This window comes from Thalia democratica, chromosome 5 (genome assembly GCF_965202585.1).
Source record: "Thalia democratica chromosome 5, ktThaDemo2.hap1.1, whole genome shotgun sequence".
NCBI classification, from domain to species: domain Eukaryota; kingdom Metazoa; phylum Chordata; class Thaliacea; order Salpida; family Salpidae; genus Thalia; species Thalia democratica.
Window position 1 is genome coordinate 72,801,959 of NC_139169.1, and position 27,273 is coordinate 72,829,231.

Consider the following 27,273-nt stretch of genomic DNA (forward strand, 5'->3'; position numbering starts at 1 on the left):
ATGATTAAGAAAATTAAAATCATTTTCAGTAAAAATTTATAGTCTAACTTTTGAAAAGTAAAAACAATTGGATTTTAAACTAAATTAATTAATGAGATAAAGTTTCTTCAGAAAAACGCTTCAATACTTTTACAGCTTTATAAGCAAAAAGCTACTTACTTTTTTTTAAAAAGTGAGATAAAATAATTATAAGCTTAATTTGCAAATAGGAAAAATAGTTCCATCGAAAAAATGTTTCAATAACTTTACAGATTTATAGGCAAATAATATTTAAAACTGACTCGTTCTTAATACAGAAATCGTAGAAGTAAGACCAAAAAAATTGCTAAAAATGAAAAGCGTTTATCTTTTTATATTTTTACTTTCCTTGTCAGCAATTGCATCCGCCTTGCCAACCAATCACGTGCTACCAGACCCGGAAGATAGGGACGAGACAAACGTCCGTAACCCCATGCCCGCCCACGAAGTGCTACCCCGCCGCGAGGCCTGGCACAAGATCAAGGTTAGGATCCAGGCGGGACGCAAGACTCCGGTGGACAAGGGAAGATGCGCCCTGTGCTCCTCCTGCTTCAGTAGGCGCACGAAGCAGCACGTGACGGCGTTCAAGCACGAGAGCCACCTAGTGTTCGCATCTAGCGCAGGTGATGAAAAAGACATGCTGGAGTACAGGGTGGTGCTGAATGACAAGGTTTACTTTTCCGCAGTCAAGTATTTTCCGGAGAACACGAATGATGCTATAATGTTTACCATTGAAGAAGGTTTGTTTTGGTTTTAGAGTTGTATAAAACATGATAGTGTTAGTTTAGCTACCATGAGCTCAGTACAAGGCTTGTAGTATTATAATCGTGTAATTTATGTTAAACTTTTTTATAAAAAAATTATTACTTTACTTAGTGCTCAAAAATATTAAACAAGGGTATATAGGTAATTTCATTGTCCTAAATTCAAGTCCGCTTTAATTTAAAATTTAATATTTCTTTAACTAGTTATAATACCACAGTTGCCACACACCCAGCTCACTTAGGTTAACTCAAGTTAATTTAGTATTAAAGAAAAATTCAAGCTACTGAAGCTAGTTTGAAAATTTTTCAGTTGATTTACAAAAAATCAAGGAAACTTAGACTTATTTGCAACCTTTTGCAAAACATAGTCTAGTTTGGAAATTTTTCAGAAATTTCATATTTTCTTATGTCTCAAAAGCTCTTAAATCTTCAAATATAAACTCCATTTGTGTTATCGTTAGTGTTTAATTTCAAATACTAAAAGTTTACTAACAGTATATTTTTTAGTCTTTAGCCATTAAATATATTTTGTAATTTATTTTAGACAATCAGGCTAGTTTTTAAATAATCAATGCTTAAGTCTACATGTATAACAATCTAACTGTATTAGTAAATGTAAATGATGGTTTTATTAAAGTATTTTTTTTTAAATTGTTTAGCTGGCATGTAACATTTTTTAAGTATTTTATAAGCATAAGCTGTTTTTTTTATGTTTTATATTTAAATTTAATACCACAACTGTTTTAGCTGTTAAAAAGTTATTTTTTAATTTGGTTTATCCTTAGTTAGAATTAGTATTTTATAACTTCTATTGAACTTAATCCTTTCTATAAGACTATAAACTTTTCTATATTTTTCTAGCATAAACTATGTTTATGTCGAATTTTTTCTATTGATACTTATAAGTAACTACGGCGGCTTTAAAATAAGTTTCAAGATCAAGTACTACAATAATTACAGTTTTAAAACTATACTTAACTAGATTTTCAATAAAATAGCTCACTTACTTTGATTTTTAAATAAATTCTTTTCAACTTTAATTTCAAAAGTTTTATTGAATATAATTTTGGCTGCCTTAAGTTATAATATATATATAGCTGATGACTCTATTCTATATCCAATATTAAATATACAAGGCATGTGTTTTTTTTTAATTTATTGTTCTCAACTTATTATTTCTTGTAGATCACATTAATATATGGATTGGTTTGCTGGCTTTTTTTAAGTAACATATAGTAGTTAATAGATTACTTTTTTCTAGCCGTTGTTCCAGGTAAGAATTTTTTAAAACAAAGGTTAAGTTTTAAGGTTAGCATTGAAGGTAGCTTGTCTACCAAAAATTAAAAGAATGTTAGAAAAGTTAATTGAAACAAGATCAGACTGTTTTTTCAAAATTATTTATTTCAATATTTTCAAAATGGTTTTGAAAATAATCCCCTAAAATAAAATTTAATTAAGTTTTAAACAAAATCAACTTTTTGTGTACTTTCATTCTTAACTTTATGTTTCTTTCAGTTTAAGTACCTAGAATTTGATGCCTCGGTCCATCGTATTGACAATAAACTTGTAGGGTTAAACTTCATAAAAACTACGAAAATAAAACTTATCGACACAAAAATAACTTTAAATAAATTGAATTTTATAACCAATTGAAGCATAGAACTATATAAAGTTTTAAGTTACGTTAAGTGTTTACATCTTATGAAAATAAACTGACTTTTAAAGTTTTAGTAACGTTTAAAATTTAACTTACTTTATGCTAGCGACGAATTAAATGAACATTTAAGATTAAATTAACATTTTAATAACAACACAGAACAGAATATAAAAAAGTGTAAATTTTCAGTACAATTTATTCAAAAAGTTGCATTTGTTTTTATACTACTACCAGTTATATACTGTGAAAGTTCTAACATAAATTTTACTTTGATTTCATCATAAAAGTAACTTAATAGTTTATGTCAACTGTGTCAAAAAAAAACTTTGTACTTAATTTCTGAATATTAATTGTTTTAAAAAACTAACGAAACTTGACTTATAATTAAAATTGTTTTAAAGTTAAAATTGTGTAACACTAATTGTTTTATATATGTAAAAAAACATAAGTAAATTTTCTAAATTTGCATTTCAAATATTTAAACTAAAACAATCTATGCTAGAAAATTAATTTAGCTAACACCGAAAATATTCTTTTACTTTACTTAAAACAGTAACAAACTATAGAAAAAATACCAACCCAACAAAAAAGTAAATGGAAAATATTAAATGTTTTTAAAATATAAGTTTTAATACAACTAAGTAAATTTACTAAAAATGCTAATTTTAACTATAAAAGTATAGTACTATAAACTAAAAAATAACAAGTGAAATTTTAAATATGCACAGTAAATATAAAAAAAATCTTTATCTAACTCAGAAAGTTACACATAAGTTTCATTACAAACTGATAGATCTACTACTTAATTTTAAATTTAATAAGTTGAAATTTTTTTTGTATGAACTCATGAGATTATATATCAAAATTTCATGCTTCATAGATTATATTGATAAGCTTGAAAAAAGTTTACTTGAGATTATGTCTCAAATTATAAACTCATAAAAAATTTAGTGTGCTTTTGTATATTGAACATAGTTTCATAGAGAACAATCAGTACTTAAATAACTTTATTGTAAGTTGTGAGAGGAATTTAATACATAATTTCTGTTGAGTATATATACTAGTGGGAAAGACAATGTATATATACGTTGAAGAGTGTAGATACATTTTCATTATAAAAAAATTAAACTAAAAATTTTTATGCTAGAAACTTAAATCAGCTGAAACAAAATAGTAGTAGGTTATTTAAATTAAAATAGCACAAAAAAAATTACCAATCAATTAACAATTCTAAACATCTTAAAATAACTTTCAATAAAATTTCTTATTGAGTATTGAGACTAAAAATAATTTAAAACAGTACGGAAAAAATAGAAAAATACTAATAAAATGAGCATTAGATTCAACATCCATGCAACTTCTTATTGAGTGTACTTCTACTTTGATATTTTCATGTAGTTTATTATTGAGTATACAAACTTTTAAAACATTCAAAAAAGGTCATATAATTCTATATAAAATAATTTTGAAATGAGGTGAAAATATTTTCAAATAATATTAAAGAACTTCTTATTGAGTGTAGAGACTGGCGGCAAACACGATGTCACGCTTGATTACTTCGCTGCATTTCTCCATCTTGTCGTACAAACTGTCATCCCCGATCACCCGTGCTGCGTTTCTCACATCCCTGCAAACCTCGTTTAACCGCTGGATCGTTCGCACTATTATGCCTGTGTGGTTTGATATGTTTATTATAAATATAAAAATGTGTTATACCGGAATACTGTCAACAAGTGTTAAAACAATTTAAACTTAGTAAGTTGGCCCTTAGAAACATTTTTTTTAAGTAAGCATTTAAATTAATTAACTATTCTTGTTATGTGTATTTACATTAGTAACAGACAAACATTGATGTTAATTTTTTCTTTCTTAGATATAAAACTTACATTTTTACTTTCAAAGTCAAGAATAGATTTTCTACTAAATTATATTTTCATAAACACAAAACTTTAATCACAATATCAATTTTACAGGACTTAAAATGAATGCTAGTTTTGTTAGTCTTAAGCTAAAACTATTTCAATCTATTTAAGTTATCAAAATAAAACACAAATAACTCCAACTTTTTGGCACGTCGGTTAGTAGGGTAATTTTCTCGAAATAAACAAAAAAAAAAACAATTAACTTAAAAATAATTCCAACCTTCCTGCACATCAGTGATTTAGGTAATAATAAAAACAATAAATAAGTTAAGTAATAAAAATAGTTACAATAGTCCTTGCCTTCCTGCACATCGGTGAGTAGGGTAATTTTCTCATAAAACATAAAATAATAAACACAATATAATAAAATAAAAAATTCCCAACCTTCCTGCACATCGGTGAGTTGTGTTATTTTCTCGAAGCTCGTCCCCATGGCCCACTGGTAAACCACTTCCACCAAGCCGAACTTGAGCTGGTTGGTGAAATCTTCAACCGACACCTCCCTCATCCCGCACAGCTGCTGCGTTTCCGCTATGATCCCGCACCTCGCCTTGATCTGCCCTATTCCCTGATTGATTGAAAAAAAAAATTATTGGCTAACTTCTTTTTACCTAATTCTAATAATAAATGTCATACTAGTAACATGCTAGTATGACTAACATGCTAGTACTAGTAACATACTAGTACTAGTAACATACTAGTAACTTGCCTTGATCTGCCCTATTCCCTGTTTGAAGAAGATTATAAGGAGAATGAGGGAGAAAATAATTGAAATAATTATTACAAGTTTTTTGAATAAATTTAAACAATTTTGCTTCGCATGTTGCCTTTACCTGCTCTAATTTTGCTTAAAGAAGTTTTTGTATTGTTTCAGGTTTTTATCAGAATTATACTTTTTTTACTTTAATGTGTTAATGAATTTAGTACATAGTACCGCAGTACTATTGTATTTTTTACTAGTATTATAGTAAAGTACTGCACCTCGCCTTGATCTGCTCTATTCCCTGTTTGAAGAAGGTTGAAAAATTATTGGCTTACTTCTTTTTACCTAATTTTTATAATAAATCTAATACTAGTAACTGTTATGGTTTAAAAGTTAATTTTATCCCGTACCTTGCCTTGATCTGCTCTATTCCTTGCAAGAAAATATTTAGAAATAAAGTTTACAGCTTGTTTCAAGTTGTTATTGAATTAAAATTTTCTTATGCTATTTTTAAACCAAGTGAAAAGTAGACTACCGTAGTAAATAAGATTACAAGTATTTAAAGAAAGTAAAAATAGAGGTTACTAACTTATTTTACTTTAATCAAAGTAATAGCATGAAGTATACTAGTTAAATAGATAAATACATGAATTATCTATTTTGTCTCTTGTTAAAAAAATATGTTTCTGTAAACATTTAATTGTCGTAACTAAACAAAAAAAATCGAGTTAACATTTTAGCGGATTAGGTATGTTAAAGTTTAAAATGAATTCTAAAAAAAAAATTAAAAATTTTTCAAACAACAACATTGCTCTAATGAAAATAAAACAAATGGTCCAAAATATGCAATTTATATTAATTTTTAATTAAATATTTCAAACTCAACATCCAATCAACAAACCTCCTTGATTGGTTGCGGAATGTTCATTTCCTCAATTGATTGGTCGACCCTCTGCTGGAAGACCACGCAGCTCAGCAGCGCCGCCACGTGGCCGGGCTCCATTTGGGCGAAAGTGTTGTGGAAGACGAGTTCGGTCAACACCAGCTCGTGATTGGCCAGTTCGCACGCCACCCTGCCTTTCAATTGGATGGTTTGTGAGTCGTCGATGTAGTTCAGCTCTTTCAGTACCTGGACAAAATTAAAGAATTTTTTTTAAATGTCATTTAAAACTGTTTAGTTTAAAGAATACTTTTTTTCGTTTTAAGTTTGTGTTATACCTTAGATAAGTTCAAGATATTAAAATATATATCAAGATTGCCCAATTTTTTTATTTCTATAAACTATTTGATTTAGTTTGTTTTTCAGCATCTAGAAAATAAAGACGGGAGGTCTGTAATTAAGAGAGATTAGAAAATAAAAAAAGATTTTAAGTAAAATTTTGTTTGAAGTAGCTAACTTTTTTTAAGTATTTTTTAAATGAAAACATTAAAGTAACTATCTACCTAAAACAAACAATACTTGAATTAAAAAACATACTTAAGTTGATTCAAGACATATCTTAAAATAAAAAATACTTTAATTGTTACATATTTGGTTTTTTTTGTACAAATTTGTGTATTATTTTCAACTTAATTTTTTTCAAGTTAAAGCTGTACAATACTACATTCTTTAAAAAATGTATACAAAAATAATAAAAAAGTATATACACATGCAAAGTAACAAACTTGTACTCTCTGCTGATACTCTGGAAGCAACAAAAGGCTTTCCTCGCTCAACCGGTACCTCAAGTTATCCGCTTCCTCCTCCAGTTTCACCAACTTTGCCACTTCAAAAACCTGAGTTGATAATTAGAATATAATAAGACTTAATTATATGAACCTTTTTCAAATTAAGCTTCACAGACATTAAAATAACATTTTAGTTTCGTTGTTTTAAACCTTAATATACAAGATTGAAGATCTTATTATATATTTTGTTACAGCCGTAAGTCTTATTAAATCAAACAAAACTTTCATAAATAGATTTTAATAATAAATTTTCAATTTTATTAAACAAAACAATGTTTCACTCGTTTTAAGGCGAGATCTTCAGTTGTTTAAAATCTTATTCAAATAGAATAAGTATAAAGTACGCAATAAATAGATTTAGTTGAAAATGGTTTATTTACTTAAAGAATTGAATAAACGAAAGTCTTTACATATCTATAGTTTTTAATTAACGTAGCATGCCATACACTATACAATTCAGCAATTTGGAAACAATTATTAACAAAACTTATTCAAATACAAATTTTAGGTTTTAACATGGATGCGTCGGTACATTAAAAAAAAGTATTAACAAATATAAGTAAATTAACTTTAAATACTTGTAATTTAATAAAAGGTTTCTGAGTACACATGAATAAAATATCAACAAATATCTTAAAAATTATAGAAATTTTATTTTAAACATGGGTTTCTGTGTTCATTTGAATAAATTCTAATCAAACATTAAAAAAAAATAACACTACCTGAAGCTTAAATATTGGTTCCTGGGTACACTTGAAAAAAACATAAAAAAATCTATTAAATCCAAACCTGTAGTTTGAACATTGGTTCCTGGGTGCACTTGAACAAAATATTAATAAATACTAACAGATAAAAATTAATTTAAATTAAACTACCTGAAGCTTAAACATTGGTCCTTGAGTATTTTAGAAAAATATTTAAAAAATATACAAATCCGAACCTGAAGTTTGAACATTGGTTCCTGGGTGCACTTGAACAAAATAATAATAAATACTAACAAATAAAAATTAATTTAATTTAACTACCTGAAGTTTGAACATTGGTTCCTGGGTGCACTTGAACAAAATAATAATAAATATTACAAATAAAATCTAATTTAAACTAAACTACCTGATATTTGAACATTGGTTCTTGAGTATTTTAGAAAAATGTTTTAAAAATATACAAATCCAAACCTGAAGTTTGAACATTGGTTCTTTGGTGCACTTGAACGCCCCTGATTCGATCTGCTTCTCGATAAACTTCATCTTGCAAATCTGGTCCACCACGTCCAAACTGTTCAACTGGAACGCCTTCTTCAAGTCTATTGTGACGTCACACCCGTCTTCAGATGCTTGCTGTATCATCCTTGTGAGCTGGTTAGCTGCCACCACAGTCTCCTTGGCGGGCGGGTTGTCACTGAATGTTGTTTTTAAGTATTTTTACTTATCTATTTAAAGTAACATTTTTTACAAAAATTTCATTTTGTTTTAAGCTTCAATTTTTGCTTATAAAATGTAGTTGTATGTTTTTTTTTATTATAATTTTTGTTAGCTTTAAATGACTAATTCAATTAGCTTTATTAGTTTTTTTTGTTAGGCGGGTTGTCACTGAATAGTGGAAAGTTGCTATGTGTATTTTCATTTAACTATTAAACTAACTTGTTTTAAATTATTTTTAAATTTGTTATAAGCTTTTGACTATTTGTTTTAGTCGTGTCTTTTAAATTTTTTTCATTTTTCAATACTTTATAATAATGTAGATAAAGCATTTATAACTTGAAAACACTTGAACTCAAATAGAAACTTTAAAGCTGTACAAAACGTTTGGTGAAATATTCTTAATTAAACTTTAAAAAAAAATCCTGTAAATAAATAAAACACCAATGTACTAAAACATACAACTTTACAAACTAAATTGTAAAAGTTTGTAAACAGCTTTACAAATTTTGTGTATTAGCTTTTGACACAACTGTTCAAAAGCTAAAATTGTCAAGAGTGTTTAATAATGTAACAAACCGGAATCTGGGTATTTGTCTGTTCTGATGATCTCTGATGATCATATTTGAATCAACTTTCATTGTCTGATTGGTTATATGAACTATCTCACTCACTTCTATTTGTACCACTTCCTATATATTTAAAAAAATTATTACTAGTTTAACTTTAATAAACAAATATAACAGGCTTAATGTCTTTGCGTACAATAAACTATAAAAATTAAAAAGACTAGTTATTTTCAGAGCTTTGAAAATTAACTAAAATAAATAAAGTGTGAACCTAAACAGTCCAATTTATACAACTTTTCACTAAAAAAATAAAATAAACAAACCTGCGTAATTTTTTGATCCGGCACAAAAGCTTTTCTTCCCATGACAATCATCGGATCCCATTCGCAAGCATTCTCACTTTCATCCTGGTCAACCTGATTGTTCTCGTGTGAGACAACCAGGCACGTTATTTTGTCTATCTGGTGGTGCTCTGTCGTTTTTACCTGTATGTTGGAATTAAGGTTGAGTAAAGTTTGAATTTTAATGTTAAGAAATAACAAAAAAAAAAGTGGAAAATCACATAGTTCTGACCTTTATAAAAGAGAGGTCTAAAATAACTCTTACAACAAAAACTTTAAAAACTAATAGTAATAATTTCTTTACAAATACTTTTATGGGCAAAAATAAGTATAAATATTTTAAGATTTTTACATACAGTTTTTTATTCTTGTAATTGAGTTTATATACAAGAATAATACCTTCAAGATAGCAGCCATGTAGTTTTTGTACATCCTAGTTTTTATGATTATAATTCTTCCACATTGCATTACTTCGCTTGCTTTTGAAGTGGTCAATGAATGTTTTATTACTTGCTTCCTTAAGTCCAGAAGCTCCGTACAGCTGACATAGTATGAAAAAATTATTAAAAAGTTTATTGTTTGTTAAACTTAAAAACTTGGCTCTTTATAAATAATTTATAATATCTCTTTTAGGAAACCAGTCATTAACACTACTAAGGAGTGTAATGAATAGAATTCTTAAAACAGCTAGTTATTTTTTACAACAAACCTTTTTATATATTTTTTGTAGTCTAAAAAGTTTGGTAGGTGTTCTGGTAAATCTCCGAGTTTTTCTACTTTTTTCTGAACTTCTTTCAGTTGTTTTTCTTGATCCTTAAGGTAATAAAAAGTTTTACCAAGTTAAATGACAGAAATATTTGTTTAGAAAAATTATGATGGCATAAACATTTCTCTTAAACATTTACTTAATTAATATAAAACTAAACCAACTATGTTTTCGATAAAAAGATGCTACAAAAAGATAATTTTATACAAGCTTAGCTTATGTTGTAAAATATGGCAAATGAAATCAAATAGTCCCATGAAAAATAACATGAAAACGAGTTAAAAGAAATCATCTTAAATAAGGTTTTATTAGTTATTATCTTAAAACCTTGGAATTCTTCAATTCTCTCACAACTTGTAAATTTGTTTGTTAAAATAAAGACAAATTAAGAAAAGGAAAAAAAAAAGTTTATAAAACCTTGGAATCCTTTCTGTTATTGAATTTACTGAAACTCTTTTTCATAACTTATTGTTTAGATCAGTGGTCGTCAAGCTAATCAAATTCTGTGTACACCAAGCTGCAAAAAAATCGATGCACCTCAAGATCTAATTTTAATAAGCGCCGCTAGTGGTGGGACTACGTAAACACTTTTATTAGTGCATTTCTCCTTAAAAGTCATAAATCAGTTTGTATTTACATGCAAACCATTTAACAACTGAAGCTGAAACTTTTTACTTACTCATCTTTTCAATTGACCTCTTTATTTGTTTGACCTTATATTCACAATGATATTTTAGAATTTAGTTATATGGTTTTATCTTACATACTTATTAATTGAACACTTCTCCGCAATTACTACAAAATTCCCAGTTAAGTATTCTTTAAATACTTTATTAAATATTAAGTACATACTTAATCTAACTCTATGTTTTTTTTTATATAATTTAAAAATTTCGTGCACCCCAAAAAAAGTTTCATGTACACTAGTGTGCACCAGTGTAAACCTTGACGACCACTGGTTTAGATTGTTAAAATAAAGACACAAAATAAAAAGTATTGCAATTACTATACACCTTGGAATCCTTCCTGTTGTTGAATTCACTGAAACTCCTCTTCATCACTTCCTCCACCCTCAGTTGCTCCACCCTCAACAGGTTGAGGATCATGGAGTAAGTGAGCCGGAACTGCGAGTTCAGCTTCATCGGGCGTCCGAGCATCATCGCTGTGAGTTCCGATATCTCCGGTACGTCGCCCTAACAGAAGTGTTAATTGTGATGAAAATCTACTAACTATTTAGTATTTGATTAATTTTGAAACTATCAAGCTTTTGAGTTTGGTTTGCATCATCTAATGATGATTTTTTCTTTACTTTTAAATTAGAGATTTGTACATGATTTTGATGAGTTACTTAAAACTAAATTACAAAAAATAAAAACTATCAGTTACTTAAAGATTTTGGTATAGAAGCTATTATTTTATTAAAAATCTTTACACTTCAAATTACTTTTATTTAAAAAAATTTCGCAAAATAAATTAATTTTTAAACTGTCAAAACTTTTGAGTTTGCTTTGCATCATCTAATGATGATTTTTTCTTTACTTTTAAATTAGAGATTTGTACATGATTTTGATGAGTTACTTAAAACTAAATTACAAAAAATAAAAACTATCAGTTACTTAAAGATTTTGGTATAGAAGCTATTATTTTATTAAAAATCTTTACACTTCAAATTACTTTTATTTCAAAAAATTTCGCAAAATAAATTAATTTTTAAACTGTCAAAACTTTTGAGTTTGCTTTGCATCATCTAATGATGATTTTTTCTTTACTTTTAAATTAGAGATTTGTACATGATTTTGATGAGTTACTTAAAACAAAATTACAAAAAATAAAAACTATCAGTTACTTAAAGATTTTGGTATAGAAGCTATTATTTTATTAAAAATCTTTACACTTCAAATTACTTTTATTTCAAAAAATTTCGCAAAATAACTAACTAAATAAAATAAACAATGTGATAAGAATTTACCTGGCAAAGTATTATAACATTTCCGTGAACATCTAAACCTCTTCTACCAGCTCTGCCAGCCATTTGTATGTATTCACCTGGTAATTAATTATTAAAAAAAATTATTTGTATTCATGATAAATTAAATAATTTTTTTAATGTATTCGCCTGGAATTATTAGAAAAACAATTATTTATATTGTCAATAAACAAGCAATAACGATCACGTTTAAACATATCTACCAGATAACATTGGCTGAGTTGTCAAAATAATAAATTCTTTTTTTAATAAAACTTGCAGCATTCTTTTAAAGATTAAATTAAAAATAATTTTAGTTAGTAATATTATTTACAAACATCTTTCATACAACTCAAAATACACTTAAACAATTACAAAACCTAGCAGTAGATTTCTCATTCAAATACCATGGTGCTTATTTGAATTGTCAAACACATTATCTTAAATATAAATTCAAACCTGGCAATAAACTTCTCATTTGCGTATCATCAAGCTTAATCTAATTATTAATATTTTTTATTTCACATATTTTTCAAACCTGGCAATAGATTTCTCATTTGAGTACCATCGTGTTTTCTCAACCTGTCAAATGCCACGCTCCTTGCGGGCATGTTAACTCCCATCGCGAATGTTTCAGTGGCGAATAGTAACTATAAGTGTATAGTTTGTATTATAATGTGAAAAACATATAGAGATATTGTTAGAAAATACGCATTATTAAATTACATTATTTTATTATATATTATATATAAATTAAATTATAATTTGTAAAACCAATTACAGTAAGTTGAAATTTAAATCCTTTTTAAATTGAAACTTTTGAAATATTTTGAAACTGGAATACGTATTTAGTATATTAGATTAAGTAAAAATATTTAACTATAAAAGCAGTCTTACTAGTAATTACAAGTTTTAAAGTCTATTGCAAAATGAAAAAAATTAACAGCTTTATTTTTAGTTAGATTTAGGAAGCACTATGTATTAAAGCAATTCTTAGTGAATATAAAACAATAAAACTGGTATAATATTTACTTAACAATATTTTTAGTATATAATGAATAGCATCATTAAACAAAAAAAACCTTATAACTTTAACAGCAAAACTATGAAAATCAATATATTCAAACTAACTTTTACCAATCCTCTTGCGAATAGCATTTCGACAACTTCCTTCAAAATGGGAAGAACTCCAGAATGGTGAACTGCAATTCCTTTCTTCAGTAGCTCTTGCATTCTTACTACCTATAAATTATGAAATATGGAACTAAAAAATAATACTTGCATATAATGTGTTTAATTAGCGAATTTATGCAGTTGTTGAACTCTCGCTACCCAATTTAACTAAACTTAGTTATATTTTATAATTTATTTTAACGTTGCATAGATGCTTGAGTAGTTCTAGCATTCCCACTACCTAAAATTTTCATTTCTATTTATGTAATTAAAGATATATTTTGTTCAAAAAGTACATTGTAAAACATGTATTACTTTAATTAGAAAAACTTCAACATATTATCAGTTTATAGTTTATATAGGCTTTCAGATAAATTTTTTCAACAAATCTCATTTGAAAACGAATTCAAACAAGATTTAAAATATATAATTTATACAAACTTGAGGCAATTTGCGGTCTTCTTCCTTGAGTTTGTTGACGCACCTGCTGAAGAAGATGTGGATCTCGCTTTTCTCCTGCATCGACGTCAGGTCCAGTGATATCAGTGAATTGGAATTCTCGTCACATCTGAAATAATTACAATATATAATTTGTAGTTGTTTCAGCGAATTTGAATTTCCATCGCATTTAAGAAAGTAAAAAAAAAGTAGTTAATTTTTTGAAACATGTACTTTATTGTAGTAAATTAAACATTATTATTAGTATTTTACATAACATCATCATACCTTTTTTTGGATAGTGTGAAAGCAACTAATGGAAGTTGGTCCAACTTCTTAAGCCGAGTTATCAAAGATAACCACACATTTCTTTCCTGTAAATTTGTTTGAAATATTTTTTCAAAACATTGATATACTTAATAACAAACTTTGAAAAAAATAAAGTTTCAACCTGGAACATTAACTTATGTTTTTTAGAATGCAATCTAAAACTACCATAAAGGTCAAAAAGTTCCGTCTAAACTTTGAAACTTTTGTTAAAGAAAAGTTTATCAAAAAACAAAACAACATTACAAGATTTAATAAACTTAATAGTAGTATTACAACTTAAAGTAGTAAACAAGTCATCACATAAAAAACAAATACTCACAGCTGCAGAAGAAGAGCCACGTCCGGTCTTCTTGCTTCCGAACGATTTTGAAAATTGCGATTTTCTCTTCTCTTTAGCCAGCACCGCCTGCCTGTACCCCTGAACCGACAACTCCCTCTTGCTCGAATCCAAGATGACGAACATCTCGTTCGAAGTCTTGTTGCACTTTCCTTGGATTGAAATTGATGGTAGTTTTGCGTTGAAAATAAAAAAAAAAGGTTTATGTGGAAATTTAATATGAACAAAAACTTGTAAATTTTAAAATATAGTTTTACACAAACATTCAGGTTTTATTTTAATTATTTTCTATACTTTATGTAAAAGACAGTTTTACTTATATTTTATTTTTACTGACTGAAAGATTTATCCGTAATAAACTAATATAATAACGTGTTTTTTTTCTAACTAGTAAAATAATAATACTGTCGTAAAAAATAATAAGTAAACTTAAAAAATATTTAAGGAGCTAAAAAAAAAATAGCTTAAATGTTACTACCAGTGTACAAATGATGCACCAAGGGAACAGGCCTCTTCAGTGTTTTTATGACGTATATTTTCTTGTGTTTGATCTTGCCCACCCAGTTGGCGAACTCCATGTGATTGGGTGTGGTTGCGCTTAACATTACAACGTTGCACCTCTCAGGCAGCATAATCAACACTTCCTCCCATACAACTCCTCTCTGTGTAAAATAAAAAATTAACTAAAGATTTATTTTATTTTAATAATCAACACTTCCTCCCATATATTCCTGTCTGTATGAGTTTTTTTTAAGATACAAAATATAAATAATAATTTTTTAAAACATTTCTTTGACCTACATAGTGTTGCTAACAAACAACTTGTACTAAGGCTTAAAAAATTTCTTATAACCACTTAATAATTAGATTAAAAAATAATAAGTATTTAAAACATCTCTATCTGTATAGTTGAAAAAAAGTTTAAAATTTTTAAATCCTTGTATTACCACAACTTTATCTAAACTTTTGTGGAGCCAGCCCAAAATGACTGTATAATACTAAATTTAAATTGTTTACAAACAATTTCATGGCAAAAGTGACAAAGAAAAAACTAATTTGATAACAAACATATCTTCAACCAATATACAGTTACTAGAGAATATCTAAATTTAAGTAAATTACTGTTATAAGCAACATATATCTATCTTTTTTTAACAAAACACTTGTAAAACCAAACATAGTCAAAATATATAATACTGGTTACGTTTACAAATACTTCTACAGTCAACAACATATACTTTAATATAATTTTTAAATTATTATTTTTTTAAGATTGCAAAAGCTTTAGAAGCAGCAAATTCAATTTCTATTTAAAATAAATCCACTTAATAGTATAACATAAAAAGTTACCGTCGTTTATTTAATGAAAACAAACAATAATAAACTTTAAACTTCATGACTATTATATACTTTAGTATTTCAAAAACTTTCAATTTTTTTTTTCAAATCTCAGCGTTGTTAATGTATTGCATCTCAACTAAAATATTTTGTTTATTAATTTTATTGTTACTTACTTTACCAGGTATCTAAATTTTAACGTTAAATAAGTTTAGTATTTTTTAAACAATACTAGTAAGTATATAATCTAACTTAAAATATTTTCTTTAATAAACAATAATCACATCAAAAATATAAATTCTAAAACCTCAGCGTCATTGATGTAGTGCACTTCGTCAAAAATGACCCATTCCAAGTCTCTTATGACGTCACTGCCGTTGTACAGCATCGACTTCAGTATCTCTGTCGTCATAATCAGGCAGGATGCTTTCGGGTTGAGCTGGATGTCGCCTGTGATTATATCAGGTTTAAATTAAAATTATTTATTAAAAGCTTTCAAAAATATTATATCTATGTTAAAGTATTATCATTTTAATTTATCATTATTCATGATCAAACACGATGATTTCGGATTTAGTTGGATGTGATTGCTATGATTAGTTGATTAAATGTTAACAAATTTTAAAACACATGCAATCATGCATATCAAATTAGATTTTTTGACTGGTTGATTAGGTTAGGGGTTTGCATAACTTGAGTTATTCACTAGCTTCAAAAAATAAAATAATGCCTATGGAATTTTGTTTGTATGGTTATAAATATTCATTGTATATTTAAGGTTAAACATTCTTAGATCTCTACAGTGGTTAACTTAGTTAGTAGCTTATAAAAAACTTTATGATTGTTTTTGAAGTTTAAAAGTATTTGTCCAGTATGCTAATGAATTCTATTTTTTGCTTGTTAGATAGTATACAATAAATTTGTTGTTCATCAATGTTACTATGGTTAAATTGACTCTAGTGACATCAAAAAAATACTAAAAACGTACCTTTGAAACTTTACAAAGATTTTAAAACTATTCAAAAAGTTTTCTTATTCAAAAAATTGTACAGTGAAATAAGCTCTATGCATATTTATTGAAACACAATGGGTTCAACTACACATCATTACAAAATAAAAACATTAATACAAGTACCTGTCACAAGACCGACGTCACTGAAAGTTTTTTTGAAATCTCTGAATTTCTGGTTACTCAGGGCTTTTATGGGTGAAGTGTAGATAACCTTGGTCATATGCTTAAACGCTAGTGCAATCGCGTACTCGGCAACTACTGTTTTACCTGTTCAGTTTTGTTTTTTATAAATCTAATTATTCTTTAATCAAGATAAAGGACAGATTAAAATACATTTACATATACATACGATTAATTTTTATAATTAAACAAATATCTTGTATAAAATCACATCGTATTAGCTAGTTTTTTTAAACAAATAATGAAACTGAAATATAATACACAGTATTAAACACTTTAGAAATATTCTTTTACTTATAATTCTAAAAAAACCTTAATTAAAACAGCTTTCTTAACAAACCAGCAGAAGTATGAGCTGCAACAAATACGCTTTCATTTTTTTCTAATCTCAAAACCGCTTGCTTTTGAAATATGTCCAACTCGAAGGGGTACTGTATTGTATAAGGTTAAATAATTTTAGTTAAATAAAAAAAAATTAACAGAATAATTTCTCTATGAAAATCTGATAAAACTTGCTTGCTTCAAAAACATAATATGTTTAAAAGCTTAAGTTGGATTTTTTACTGTGCAATTGTAATAACAGAAACTTATTTTAGTACAAAAGTCTATCTATATCAGGGTTTCCCAAAGTGGGCCAAGTGGCCCCCTAGGGGGCCATGACAGATACTCAGGGGGCCATGAGCAGCAAAGGGGGAAGAGGGGGGGCCATGAGCAGTAAAGGAGCCACAGGGGGGCCATGAGGCCATAACTTGAAACTTACACTAGATAATATTCTTGAGTTGCAGATGAAGAGCAAAAAAAAAAAAAAAGGTCTTATGTGTATTTTATGGCAGTTTAGATACTTACACTAGATATTCTTGAGTTTCAGATGAAGAGCAAAAAAAAAAAAAAAGGTCTTATGTGTATTTTATCGTAGTTTATGAGTAATCTATATGTTGAAGGGGGCCATTACTTTTTCAAACTCTTTAAAGGGGGCCATTAGCAAAAAAGTTTGGGAAACCCTGATCTATATTATATACCTTTATTTAACATAGTTCTATCAAATTTTAGTTTTACTATGATGCACTTTAAAATACCATGCTGAAAATAAGCAATATATATTGTACACAGAATTAACGTAAATTGAAAAAAATAATGAAACTACTAATACAAATTAGTATTATAAAACTTCTATAAAACTACATGTTTCACAATCATCTCCTTATATATTAAAACAAACACCAAAACCTTTTTGGCCATGTTGGGAACTTTCTGGTGGAAATCGTCGAGTTTCTGCGTGACGTCAACCTCCACCGCCCACTCCTTGACTTCCACCTCCTTCTTCTCATCAGCCTTTGTGACGTCATCAGGGAGAAGATCGTCGACCTGCGCGTCATCTTGCTGCGTATCAGCAACAACTTCTTCTTTGGTGTTTTCCTTTAAAAAAATGAATAACATACTTTTGTAACATTTTTAAAGAATAAAAACTGTTAAAAAATTAGCCATAAGTAATTTTTTAAAGAATTTTAAAGAAGCCATAAAAAAGGTAAATTTTTCTTTTTTTTTTTTGAAATTTGATCTTATTTTATACAGTTTTTACCAAGCTAAAAGATGCTTTTTATTGATTTTGATATTCAAAAAAATTTTTGAGATATAGCTGTTCAAAGTCGGAGGCAACAATAGGATCCTTATGGAAGGCGCAAACTAAAATGGAAAAAATAGACTATTTAACTAAAAATCTATCTTCTCCTACGTTTTTTGAGGAAACTACCTCAAACTTCAGGAAATACTTGGAAAAATCTGTTAGAAAGAATAAAAAAAAAAAAAAAAAAAATCTTATATAAAAAATAAACAAAAAAAAAGTTTTTTTTTTGTTGTAAAATTTTTATTTTACATGTTTTAAAAATTCTGTTTTGACAGAATTTTCTAAACATTGCAAGGAACATTTCCTAAAAATTTGAGGTAGCTATCTCAAAAAACGTAGGAGGAGATAAACTTTTAGTGATTTCTAGTTATTTGCCGTTTTAGTTTGCTCCTCCCATAAGGATCCGTTGCCTCCGACTTTGACCGGCTATATCTCAAAAATTATTTCTAATTTTTAAAATCTGTAAAAAGCATCTTGTAGCTTAGTATAAACTATATAAAATAAGATCAAATTTCAAAAAAATAGGTGTTTACCCCCCCTCCCCCCCTATGCCCTTAATAAAAGAGATTACTTGGTAAAGTAATATATTTGTGGTAAAATAAACTATTGTAAAAATGTTCTATATATTGCTTATTTTGATGTAAATAAATAAAAGTACTTTACATTTAATGGAAAATAGTTTTAAGACTTCTGATTATTTTAGTAAAATAAAGTTATAATTCAGTAAAATTAATAACCTATTTAAAAAATCTAAATAAAATAACACTAATGGTTGTTTAATATAATCTTATAAAAACAACTGATTAAAATAAACAAAAATAATCTTTACTTTTTCATCAGTTTCTGTAACTGCATCAACGTCATCTATTTGAAATTCCGCCAAAATGTCGTCAATATCTCTCACTTTTTCTTCTTCTGAACATATTTAAATTTTTTTTTTTTTAATTCTAAGTTTGATATTAAACTCAATATAAAAAAAGCTAAAATGTTTACATATGCTTTGCTATAGAAAAATTATTCTATCTGATTTTACTATAATACTACTCTTCCGTTGAAGGATCTATCAGTTACAAATAACTTTATTCATTTATAAACTTGTTTATTAAAACCCTTTTTTTTAACTGATAAATATTATTATTTTGATGAAGCTCTGCTCAGTATTACAATAAATTGTGTTATAAAAGATTTAAACATTTATCTGTTTAAGCTTTAAGTTGAGACAGTAGTTGTTTGACTTAAAACAAAAACTAAAAAAAAAAACAGATGGTTGTACAATAAATCCAACTTAAGAGTATTATTTTTTTATGAGTAACTTAAACCTTGATCTGATACGAAATTTCCTTTTAACAAATTTAAGATTTCAAAACATATAACAAAATTTTCAAATGAAGTTGAAATTAAAAATACTAAAAAGAAAATAAGTATCTGAATGTATAACTCAAAGAATATTTTGAACAATCTTTATAAATTTAAAAGGAAAAGAATAGCAAATAAAATACTGAAAATGTAACACACTTCAAAAGCTCCAATTGTGTATAATTATAAAATTCATAAATAAAAATAAAATATGACAATTCATTATTTTTAATTAGTTAAATTGGTTTACTATACTAAAGTTGTTTAAAACTACGTTAAGAATTTTTAATGATGTACTTAGCAGTTAAAGTACTAAGTTTTGATTTTGATTCTTTTTTAGTTCTAAAGGCTTTAAAATTTCTAATTAAACTGTCATTTAGAACTGACGTAAGCTATCTTGAAAATATTTAATTTCAAAGTCAAGTAAGCCGTGTATCAGTATTAAATTTGTAAAGGAAGTAGAAAAGAAACCTTTACTTTCATCTTTATTGAAGTTCACTCCACTTGTAAAACCTGGAGGGCAGGTCAGCAAATCTAAAAAGAAAATGATTATAATTTATACTTTCTAAGTTAAAATTAAAAAAATATTTAGAAAGGTATTATACAGTTTTCAGGTTAGTAATTCTAAAAAAGTTTTGATTATAAATAATAAATTTCAAGATAAAATTGAAGTAAATTGTTGAAAGATGTTATATAGTTTTAAAAGTGACACTGTCGTTAGAACCATACTTTGTTTAAGTTTTTTAACTGGTTGCAGTGTACTATACAATATAAAAAAAAAATGGTTATGTTTCAAACACTTATATAGAGTCATTGATAAAATAGAAAATAAAGTACTTTATCACTTTGAACAAATCAATTAAAAAAACCTTAAAAAAATAAAACATAACCAAAAATTTTAATTGAATATAACTTTTATTAGAACACTGTTTTAAATACTTTCTCCAAGTGAAATATTTTCTGTTTCATCAACAATCACTTTAACTTCATTTTCATTCATTCCACCTAAAAACAACATATAATAAGTAAAAAAATAGGTTACGTTGCAAACCATTTATTACAAACTTAACAATACTAAGTTTTATTTATAAAATGTTACAGTTTATATTTAATTAATATTGGTAGAAAACAATAAACTTAAAAACTATGAAAACCTTTTATTGAAACTCACACAAAATTTATAACTATTTCTCAAACAAGTTTATTTTAAAACTTGGTAAAAAAGTCTTTGTGTTTGCTTTGACAGTGAATTTGTTTATATATTTTAATCATATACTAGATGAAACTTTAAAAGTACATCAAGGTGATGATAAAAAAAAAGGAAAAAAAAAAGTTTATACAGCAAAAAATTGTTTTTAATATCAAACTAAATTTTAAGTTTTATCAAATCTGTTCATAACAACCAGGCCAGAAAGGGAAGTTGGTCTTGTTGCCCCTCAACGATTGGTTGGGTTGGTTAGGAACTCTGGTGAAATTGAGCGAGTTGGAACCTGTCACCTCCGCCATTTCCACTTCCTCTTCGTGGTAACCGGTCATCTCACCCGATATCGGGTCTCTGTCCACCTTCATACATTTGTTGATTGAAGAGTGTTTAATTGGTAATATGTACTTAAGTAAATGTACACCTTCATGCATTTGTTTTGTTATTAATATGAGTTGAATTGGTTTCGATGTGGAAACTTTGTTAACATATAAACTTTTGTTGATCATAAAATGTCTTAAAATAACTAATGAAATATACAAATTTCAGTACAAAGTAAAAACTTTTTAAATTCGAGAATCAGAAATGTTTTTAAAATTTAAACAGCATTTACAGTTTATTTTTATTTACTGTCCACCTACACATTCGTTTTAATTAGTTGAGTTTAGTTGTTATGAGAAGTTATGTTTATAGTTACATAACTTTAAAAAATCTTAACAAACTTTGAACTATAACACACATTATTCATGAACAGCATATGTGTAAGAGTTTACTTTGTTTGAGTAAAAATGCACTTATCAGAGAAAATACAAGACTAAAAATATACAAATACTATTGATAATCATTTAAAACAATTATTTGATAAACAGTGTTTAGCTTTTTGCTTTTGTCAGCATAAATACATCTGATCAAAAAAACTGAAATTTTAACTATGATTAACAACAGATTTGTTTTTATAACTAATTAAAACACTTTAACTTTTAAGAACTTCAAAAAACATATAATTTAAACCAAATTACCTTCAAAGTTGTAGGTAAAGAGCAGGGTTCGTGGCAGTACAAAGAAGAATAATTTATTTCTCTTGGTAAATCCCTGTTTAAATAAAACAACTGTCAAACTTTGCTTTATAAATTAGGTTTCAAATAATATCTCAGTTCCAACCCACAATCAGTTCTCGACCGCGTCAAATTCTCACCCGCACAACTCCCATTCAACCAGATTCAAGAACCGCTTACCACAAAGGGTAAGGGTTAGGGGTAACAATGATTTTAAAGAAAAAAATTGGTGGAAATTGTGCGGGTGGGTATGATCCAGGTGGGAATTGTAGTTATACCATACTTTGAAAACATGAAATTGACAGTGTTTTATTTTTTAAAATCAAAAATTTCTGAAACACTAAAAAAACCTAATTCTTTTTTAATAATAGTATTTTTAATTGTAGTTGATAACTTTGAAAAACATATGCATGCTCTAATAATAACAAAGCATAATAAACTCTTACTTGATAAAATGTTTAGTAGTGTCATTTATGTAAGTGTCATTGGCTTTAAGGAGACTTTCTCTCAATTTTTCCTCAAAACTTTTTTCAATGGGGGGCAAGCCGTAAGGAAACAGCATTGGAGGAACCTTCATTTTTTCATGGTTGGTTGTGAGTTTGCTCGGAACCAGCTCCAGTAAGTTTCCGGGGCCAGTATCCACAAGAGCAAAATTGTACTCCAAGTTTTCTAAAAAAAATTGATTTGATGTATTTATGGAATATAATAGAGTTTGATAAGAAATGTTATAAATTTTTATTATTTAATGAGTCTTCTCAAAGTAAAAAAGTTTAAAGAATTTTTTAACATGTTAAGTTAAGCACGCAAACCATTTGCATATAATTATAGTAGTATTTTTATCAAATATATTATACTTAAAACAAATCCAGTTTCTCTTATTAAAGTCAAGTTTTAAGTGTTTATTTTGATTGCAAAGTGTTTTAGAAACTTACTTTTATTTTTGTTACTTTTCTCCATTTTCTGGATATTCAATTAAAATAAATATCTAAATATAGTACTATTTTTACAAATAATCTTTTAAATTTATATAATTTATAAATAGTGTATTATTTAATCGAATAAATATTCTAAATCTCTTAGTATCAATTAAGTTGTGTGACTTGATGAAAAACTACAAAATATTTTTATTCCTTTTTATATACATGTTTTAAAAGTAGTAAGATCAGCATAAGTTAGTCATAGATAGCTAAGAAACATATAATAAGTAATATAAATAACTTAGTACTTAGTTTTTAAAGAATATAAACATACAACAACATTATAAATTGACATCATCATACTTTTAGGACATTAATTTTATGTAGACATTAAACCTTTAAATAGAATTACATTTTGCAATAAAGAAACTAATAAAAAGAAAGTTTTCTAAAATAAATATACTGAAAAAATTTACTTAGTTTTATAGAAGTATGCCATCCAAACTACTAATTATTAAGGTCATGGTTTTTTTATTTACAAATTAGAAATTTTTGTAAAAGCTTTTTCTCATTAAAACTTTATAAAAAAAAAACACCAGTCTGTAAGATTTAAAACTAGCCTAAACTTATGAAAAAGTTAAATAAAACATAGTATATACTTTACACTAAAAAAACATACTTTTAACTGAGCTAAAATACTGAATTTTATATAAAATATGTAACTATTAATAAAAAAAGCTTAAATCAAAACTTACTAAAAACTAGCCTCAGATTTGGGAAAACAATTCAAACAAGTCTGAGTTTGCCTGAGTCAGCTTAAGTTTAACTAAAATGCTTAAGTAGCCTGACTGTGTTGCCTGTTTATTGTAAATTAGGACATAATTCCCAAGCTTTTCAGGGTATAAACTGAAATACTAAAATTCTTGTTTGAAAAAATTAAAGTTGAGGTTGAATTTAAAGAAATTTTCAAAAAAAAAATTAAAAAAAATATATAATACTAATTTATCTTCAATATCATTTAATATAGTTACAAATATATATAGTAGGTTCCATTAGTATGTTATTTTGATATGTTTTAAAAGTTTACTTGTAGTTGTTTTATTATATCTTAGGAGGGTTTTATTATCCAATATATAGATTGGCATTTAATGGCATTAGTTTTATCTAAATGGTAACAATTTCTGTTAGGTTTTTATAGTTATTTAGATTATGAATAGTTAGTTTGGTAGTGATCATTTCCTTTTATGTTAGAAAAGTTATTAGGGCTGCCACTGTTTAAAATAAATAACCGACCTAAATGACCAAAAACTTGCTTATGTTACACAAAATTAGCCTGAATAGGCCTTAGTACTAATTTATAAAATAACTAAATTTATGAGCTTAAAGCGTAAAAAATACTGTTAATCAAGCTAGAACACTAATTATAATCACTATAGTAAAATTACGTTATATCTTTCTAGTTGATAGTAATTAAAATAAAAAAACTTTAAAATTACAAAAACTAGCCTGGGATTTCCTATTAGTTTAAAATATTTCAAACTAGACTGAGTCATTCTGTACTCTTCTTATAATTTTAATTAGCCTCTCTTACTATGAGTGTGTGGGAAAAATGATACATTGAGATATTGATTAAAATAATTCTATAAAATGGTAAAATTGGCAATAAATTTTTACAGGGTGGCCACTGGTTTCAAAAAAGTTTCTTTGAGATTTTCTGATTTTTTTCCAGAATATTTTGTCTTGTTTAAGAGTAAAATTAAGTTTAAGGTTGAACAATGTACTAAATTTGCTGAAAATATACTTCAATACAGTGCTTATTCACTTATCCAGACACGTTGGGCAAGATTTTTCTGTAAACGTATCCAGATAACTAAAAAAAAATTTTTTTTTCATATATTAATATAACTGCTGCATATAATGCAATGCATAATAAAAGTGTTATGGTAAAAACAAATACATAGTAATTGTAAGTAATATATAATAAAATGATAAATAATAAAAGCTAAACTAAAGGTTAATTAATTTATTTTTTCTAAAGTAGAAAAACATCAGACTTACTAACCCTCTGCAACTATATAAATTTTTTATGGGTTAAGCAAGTAAAATTGATCATTTGTAATTCCACCTGCCCTAACTATTAATTTTAAAAAAATATTAATTTTTGTTTAAGAGAAAATATAAATTAAATTTATCTTTCAAAACAAAAAACAATGTAAACCTATCTCTTTAAATAAAATGAACAACTTTTTTTTAATTAAAAAAACTGACAGAAAGAAAACGGGACACTTTGACTAATTTTAAAGTCACTTTAACAGAAACATATCATACCTAACAAACTAGTTTTAATTAAAAGTTTTACTAAAATTAGAAATAATATACGTTTGTTTTATAGTTTTTCCACGTTTTTCAGCAGAAAACTTATGAAATTTAAAAAGTTGCAAAACTTTTTGAATGAACTTTTGTGTTTACTATAGAAATTTTTTTGAATTTTTTTCTGACCGAAACTTTCAGGATAAGTGAGCGTCCAGATAAGTGAAGTCCGGATAAGTTAATAATCACTGTACTACTTTACACTTGTGTTATAATAAACAAAATTCTAAATAACATTTTTTGTGTTTTTTATTTTTTATTAGACCCTTTTTTACTTAATTGACTAATCTTTTTATATCATTGAATAAATATCAAGTAAGTATAATTTTAGATTTTGTTAGTAAACTACTATACTTTTTAATTTAAATATTTCTTGTGTCTGTTTGCATTGTTTAATTCCTTAACATTTTTTTATTTACAATTACTTTTGTTGTTTAATTTTAATGTAAGATAAAAAAGTAAAAACTTTTTAAATTTATTTTAAAGATTTTCACCGTTTTAATTAAAACTTCTGAGAAATTATTTACAAAATATATTGTATAAAGCTTGATGACAGAAAGGTCTTTCTTGACACAAATCCATTGACCATAGTTGTGAAAGTTCATTTTATTTTCTTTAATTATACTTATAGGTTTAGATGTATAAACAGTTTCAGAAACGGATACTTTAAAACATAAAAAAATATCTTTTGGATGTACATAGATTTAATTTTTATCAAACTTTTTTTAGAATACCTTAAGTTATATTTATAAGTATACTTTTAATTTTAAACTTTTTTTTTTGCAAAATACAATCTTTGTTTTTTTATCCTTAATATTCAAGTTTATTATAAAATCAGGTCCTTATTACATATTTATTAATCTTTTTAAATTCTAATGTGTACATAACAATATTATTTTTCATTTCAATCTTAAATATTTTTTCATTTCAAAAAATTATTATTTACAATATTGCAATAAGAGTTTTTTGTTTTAACTTTGGTTATCTCCCTACTTAAAAACATTTTTAAGGTCTTGTATTAGTTTTAAAGAAAGTATTTAAAACATAACAATTAACAAATAATGTAGTAAATAGTTTAAGAACACAGCTTGTTAAAATTATAAATTTTTAATTTTGAGTAAGAAATTTTTAACTTTTTTTAATCATCTCTTGTCAACAATTTAAAACTTAACAAAAAAAGTATGAGCTTTATCTAAACAAAAGTTGCACAATTATTTATATTCTGAATGACAATTCAAATTCTAAAAATTTTTAACAACTAATATTTACTACTTTTAGTAAACCTTTATTTTTTATCTTCTTTTTCAATAAAAGTCTTATTAAGTAAACGTAAGAGAATTTTTTACTATAATACTTTTGAGAATTTGTTCGCTAAAACATCTTAATGTTTTATGTCAGTTATTTCTAGCATCTGTGTGTTTTAGTTTCTTTATTATCTTCGTATTGTCGAATTAAATTTTTTTTCAAAAGTTATTTAACCTTTATTTTAACTTATCAAAATATCGTTTTTAAAAAACATATGTTATAAACAAATATTTTAACGCTAATTTTGTTCTTTAGCATATGATCAATGTCTAAAGTTAAAACTTTTAGTTTTTAAGTAACTCTTGTGAAAGCATTTTCCTTTAGTTTTCCTTTAAAAGTTTATTTTCTTTGCACGTTAATAGTTATAGAAATAAGTAATACTATAAGTTTGCCTGTTGAAAAAACTATAATTTTATTTTATTCTTCAAAAGTATGTTTGTTAAAATTAATTTCGTTAAATAATGAAATAGGATCTATTTGGACTAGAATTCTTTATTTTATTTATTTACTGACAAGCTCTTTAAGTGAAACTTAGTTTTTCAGATAAAATTTTGATAAATGAATAAAAAAGTAGCAAAAAAATAGAATAAATTTTTTTTTTATGTAACTCATAACACCCTAAGAATATTAAGAATATAGTTGTTGTAGCTTTATTTTATAAAATTTTTAGTGCATCCTAGTTGTTTTGTTTGATCTAAACCACAAAAACAATTTTTTTGTACTTTGAAATTAAATAAAAATATAAATGTTCCGATAAGTTTTTACTACCTGACGCTTTGGTAAAC

The 27,273-nt window shown here is 26.3% G+C and overlaps 1 protein-coding gene across 1 annotated transcript; it reads right to left on the bottom strand.

The window, feature by feature from the left end:
- Positions 1-3,468: 3,468 nt before the first annotated feature.
- On the bottom strand, positions 3,469-22,883 carry LOC145835947 (superkiller complex protein 2-like). The gene is made up of 28 exons (XM_082943718.1): positions 22,829-22,883; positions 22,343-22,565; positions 21,861-21,933; positions 21,044-21,203; positions 20,580-20,645; positions 20,112-20,174; positions 19,114-19,199; positions 17,888-18,076; positions 17,001-17,091; positions 16,604-16,747; positions 15,776-15,918; positions 14,609-14,792; positions 14,113-14,282; positions 13,752-13,837; positions 13,467-13,593; positions 12,984-13,094; positions 12,391-12,502; positions 11,856-11,932; positions 10,900-11,079; positions 9,830-9,933; positions 9,520-9,661; positions 9,103-9,264; positions 8,790-8,902; positions 7,968-8,190; positions 6,730-6,840; positions 5,966-6,193; positions 4,746-4,929; positions 3,469-4,109 (listed from the first exon to the last, which is right to left on the bottom strand). Exons 1-28 carry the CDS (start codon positions 22,851-22,853, stop codon positions 3,949-3,951), a joined length of 3,738 nt encoding a protein of 1,245 aa, XP_082799844.1. The 5' UTR covers positions 22,854-22,883; the 3' UTR covers positions 3,469-3,948.
- Positions 22,884-27,273: the final 4,390 nt, after the last annotated feature.

Bases quoted from the DNA above. Each gene is read 5' to 3' on its own strand.
- LOC145835947 (XM_082943718.1), bottom strand. From the start codon at position 22,853: ATGGAGAAAAGTAACAAAAATAAAA. The intron at 21,204-21,860 runs GTAATTTGGTTT...AAATGTATGAAG, and splicing joins CTTTACCTACAACTTTGAAG to GTGGACAGAGACCCGATATC. The intron at 20,175-20,579 runs GTATTTAAAACA...TTTTCTTTTTAG, and splicing joins AAATATTTCACTTGGAGAAA to ATTTGCTGACCTGCCCTCCA.